Raw genomic sequence first — 4,393 nt, 5'->3', positions numbered from 1 at the left:
CTCAAAAGCTGTAAAGAGCTTATATTAATTGTTTCACAAAGCGACGGTAAATGAAATTTACCTTTACCTATACCTTTAAATAACGATTCTATACAGTCTATTGGTTTTCAAAAGCAGTACCAGATCAGGCTACAACTGCAATGGCTCGGTCACAAAATTGCTAACCGACGGACGGACACCGGCGTCATAACATTATACGCACCCTTCGGGCTTATACAAATCAAATTAATGGATTAATTCATCTTTTCTTCTACGTTTCGAACATTCTGTAATGAACAATGTATATTCTTTCGTGTTTTAATTTTTTTGACATTCATGTGTCCAGTCCCAATTTTTGCATAAGAATAAATTGTTTTTTGTTTTTTTGAAATCATTTTCATTCATAATAGAAAAAGTGTTTGTCACGGGGTACTGAAGGTAAACTGCCTAAATTGTAGAGCCTTCCGAGCAAACACACGACGTTCCAAAGACGTCTTTTATAGTTTTTTTGGGGTCGCAACGTCGGTGACCAGAATCCGACGATGTTCCAACGACTTTACAACGACCAAAGTCAAATTTCGCTATCCTGACGTTGTTCCAACGGCTTTTTACCGACCAAAATCCGACGTCGCTATTTCAACGTTGTAAAAACGTTGAAACAACGTCATTAGATCTACTGTAACTTAAAAATACTTCAAACTGCAAAAAAAAATATTTCATTGCGTGAATTCTTTATTGGATTTTTCTCGTTTAGCGGCATTTGTGAGGTTAATTATAATAAGTCGAAAGAGTTCTGTCCCTTGATTTCCGACATATGTTCGAAATTGACCAATCAAAACAGGTCTAGCTCACGTTCCTGTTTGCACTCGTACATTATGTTGATCGGAATCTTGAAAACTTGTGGAAGTATTTAAAAAGCGCCCTGTGGCAAATGGTATATGGCAAATCATGGCTTTTCATCTGCAGGTATGTTGTTAGTTTTTACAGCAACTTTTTTCTTGTCATGACGTTTTTAAAATCTGTTGATATTACAGCTTTAACTTGTATTGTCATATATTTTCGCGGTAATATATATGTTGTTAATTTCAACTCGAGCTGCATGAGGACAAATTATTAGTACTTCAAAAGTTTTTAAAAGAACGTCATGACATTAATTAATAAGTCTGCATTTTTGGCTAGAAATTGACTAACAAAATATCTTGCTTTGCGATGAAGATCAGACTGTCAACATTTTGCAGTCTTTTACTGTTTACAGTGCTAAAAATATTTCGAACTTTCCATAAATCAAAGGTTTTGACAAAGGGGTTTTTAGTCTATAAATTCACATGCGTAGTGTATAACAGTTACATGTCATTTGTATGTTGATATCTGTCACCAAACAGCATTACTTGTTGGAAGCAGCTAGGGGCCTGGTAGTCAAACTAATTTTATGCGGGTCGTGATATAGGAGAGATCGTGTTTGTATATCAATCCGTTGTAGTTTCTATGTTTAGAACTGATAAGACAGTGATCGGCCTGACGTCCATTTTTTTTTTTGTAAACAGTGATGTTTTTCTAATGGCATAAATGTTCTTAAAGCACAGATTATATCAATATTTTTTCTATCAAGCCATCAAAAGTCTGTATATGAACCACCCGCTCTCCTCCCCCTTCTATATAATAACATACAATGCATTCACACTAGTGATGAGAATCGGACAGCTGAAGCAGAATCGATTAATCGGTCCGATTCTGATCTCTCTCCGATTCGATTAATCGAAAGAATCGGAACCGAAAGATCAATACAGACTTTTGTAATGTGGCAATATGGTAGTAACAGCAAACCTTTCTCAAGACTTTCAGATTATTGTATGACTACTTTTGTTACTTTTTTATGAAGAATTCTATGACAGAGCTGCTGTACTGTACAGCCTTTAGCAACTGTTGGGCAATTATGGCTGTTAAATTATCTGTTGGTTAGATCTTGATTCAAAATATTTGTCTTGATGGGATTTTTTTTTATTTCACTATAAAGGCAGTCCTTAACTCAAAGGTTTGTTTTTTAAATTCTTCTAAAATGTCGACATATAGCCTTAAAAGTTAACAAACCGATAGCTTAACCGGTGTTCAAAAATTCGTACAAATAAGTCCAAACTGTGATCTGGGAGGAACTATTGGACCGAATGCAAAAGTAACTAGAATTCATCTTTTCACTATGACTCAAGGCCTGGGATTCAAGTCATGTTAGATGCACTGCCAAATTTGATATGGAATATATGCTGGGGACATTGCTGGCAGGTCTGGAATTAGTTTATCATCTTTTTTTAAGTAAATCCACTATTTTGTATTGAAGGAATAATAAAAGCTTGTCAAATAAATTCTGAAAATTATTTCCAATTAGAAAAAAGTGGGTGGGGTACCTTCGTTAACGTACGCTATTAAGCATATTTTGCAAACAGCTCTAGTAGTATCAAGGTTTTCCTTAAAAGGAGCCAACACTCGGCATTCAGGCTTCATGCAGAACCCAAAATATTTCAAGGCGTCTGATTTTTTACTGCCAGGGCAACAAAAATTGTTACGATCATCATGACAGCTTGCCTGACAGCGTTCTCCATTTTAAAGAGCAGATATTTTGAAATACAAACCCAAAGATTATAAAAGAGCAAAAGTATTTAGGCTAAAAAGCGAGAAGTATCTGAAAAAGTCCTGAAAGCGGGATTTTAATTTTTTAACAAAATCAGCGACTAGAATCGATTCTTTTTGGTCAGAATCGATGTCGCCGACTTTGAAACTTTGGCGACAATCGGAACATCACTAATTCACACCCATTCCACCATGCAACAACAAACAACAAGAAGTGCCAATGTGAACGGGTGGTTCCATTATCTAAATATACATTTGACTGTAACAGTGGTTGTATGTTTTGACACCTAGAAACACGTCTTCCTATAACCATAGTTCCTGGACAACTGCCCGAATTTACGGCCAAACCTGTGTATATACCCTATGACATGTTCCTTGATGACAAGTTTACAGTAGGTATTTATACAGGATTAGTTAAATGTTATTTTGTGCTTGGAAATTAAAGTCTTTAGATATGATTGAAGTTTTTTTATGATAAAATTCAAATAGCAATTTTCGGTTGTATCTGATATGAAAACACAGGATTTAGAACTACATTATTTGTTACTCTGAAGTTGTGGAAGTTGAATTGACATTTCAACTGCACTAGTTACAGACATACAGTTACAGTATCTATCATGATCAAATGGTGATGTAAACAAGGATAACTTACGACAGATAGGAGAAAACATTTTGTCAATATTACCGTGTCGAAAACAAAGGTATCATTCAAAGCCATCTGGTGTTCTACACGGGCTGGAGGAAAATGCCCATTTATCGATATCTTCGATTGTTTTTTTATACATATCTGCATTATTCATTCTTTCGCAAATCTCACACATAGCTTTCTGAAATACTGATTCATAACTTCTAAATGATGTAAACTGTTGTTTCCTTCGGATAATATTTAGATATGTTTCATTTTTAATTGATTTCAGATATAATCCAAGCTCTTTAGCGTTTTTAAAGTCATCTGTTGATAAAAATGTTCCAACTGGGAGTATTTGATTTATCTGCCCTTTTTTTCCTCCTCGCGTTACCATGACTGTATCATAATCAAAGTTGTCAAAAACTTTCTCTGAGAAATAGTTATTACAAAATGAGTTTTCAAAGGCTAAAAAAAATTTGTATTGATTTATAATTTTAAAACAATCGTCGTGCTTGAATCTGATTCCACAGGTCCATTTAGTACCACATGCACCAAGAATATCAACGTCAATAAACTTCCTTAGTTTTGTTACATACTTTAGCCTGTTGGCTGGAGTATTGCAGTGAGACATTATCATTAGAGCGGTTCTTTTCTTACTCCGAATTAATTCATCCTCACTGATGTATGCCTCGCGTGATTTATTAGTTATTTCACCGTAAGGTAAATGTATATCAGAAATACTTCTATCATATGTCATTGTCCAATTAAATGCGTTTTTTGGAATCCAGCTGTAGTGCTGTTTCCTGTATCTGTATGGTGGTTCATGCTCATAAAAAATCCATACTTGACCATTTCGTCGCTTAAACTTCAGTCTCCGGGGAAAGTGATAACCGCCTTGAAAAATAATAGCATCACTGTGTCCTGCTTCGGACGCATTAAAAGACAGTTTACAGTTGTTGTATTTGCATCCCTCAAATCCAGAGTTAAATACTTCATGTCTGAGGTTCAAAAATATTGGTAAACTATACCACGTGATTTTGAAATCTGGTCCTTTCCGAATTGTACTGCTTTCTTTTAGGTAAAAACTGCTTAATGTATCCTAAAATTGTATAATACAACATTAAATTCGTACATACATCTTATAAAATTTTGTTTAAGATACTG

General features: G+C 34.8%; 1 protein-coding gene across 1 annotated transcript; it reads right to left on the bottom strand.

Annotated features, from left to right (window-relative positions):
• Window positions 1-3,305: 3,305 nt before the first annotated feature.
• On the bottom strand, window positions 3,306-4,328 carry LOC128553760 (glycoprotein 3-alpha-L-fucosyltransferase A-like; the record flags this gene model as incomplete). Its single annotated transcript, XM_053534937.1, has 1 exon — window positions 3,306-4,328. A coding segment is annotated over one exon (1,023 nt), but the record flags the coding sequence as incomplete, so codon positions are not given.
• Window positions 4,329-4,393: the final 65 nt, after the last annotated feature.

This window comes from Mercenaria mercenaria, unplaced genomic scaffold, assembly GCF_021730395.1.
Source record: "Mercenaria mercenaria strain notata unplaced genomic scaffold, MADL_Memer_1 contig_4280, whole genome shotgun sequence".
Lineage (NCBI taxonomy): Eukaryota > Metazoa > Mollusca > Bivalvia > Venerida > Veneridae > Mercenaria > Mercenaria mercenaria.
This window is presented reverse-complemented; position numbering and strand designations above follow the sequence as displayed.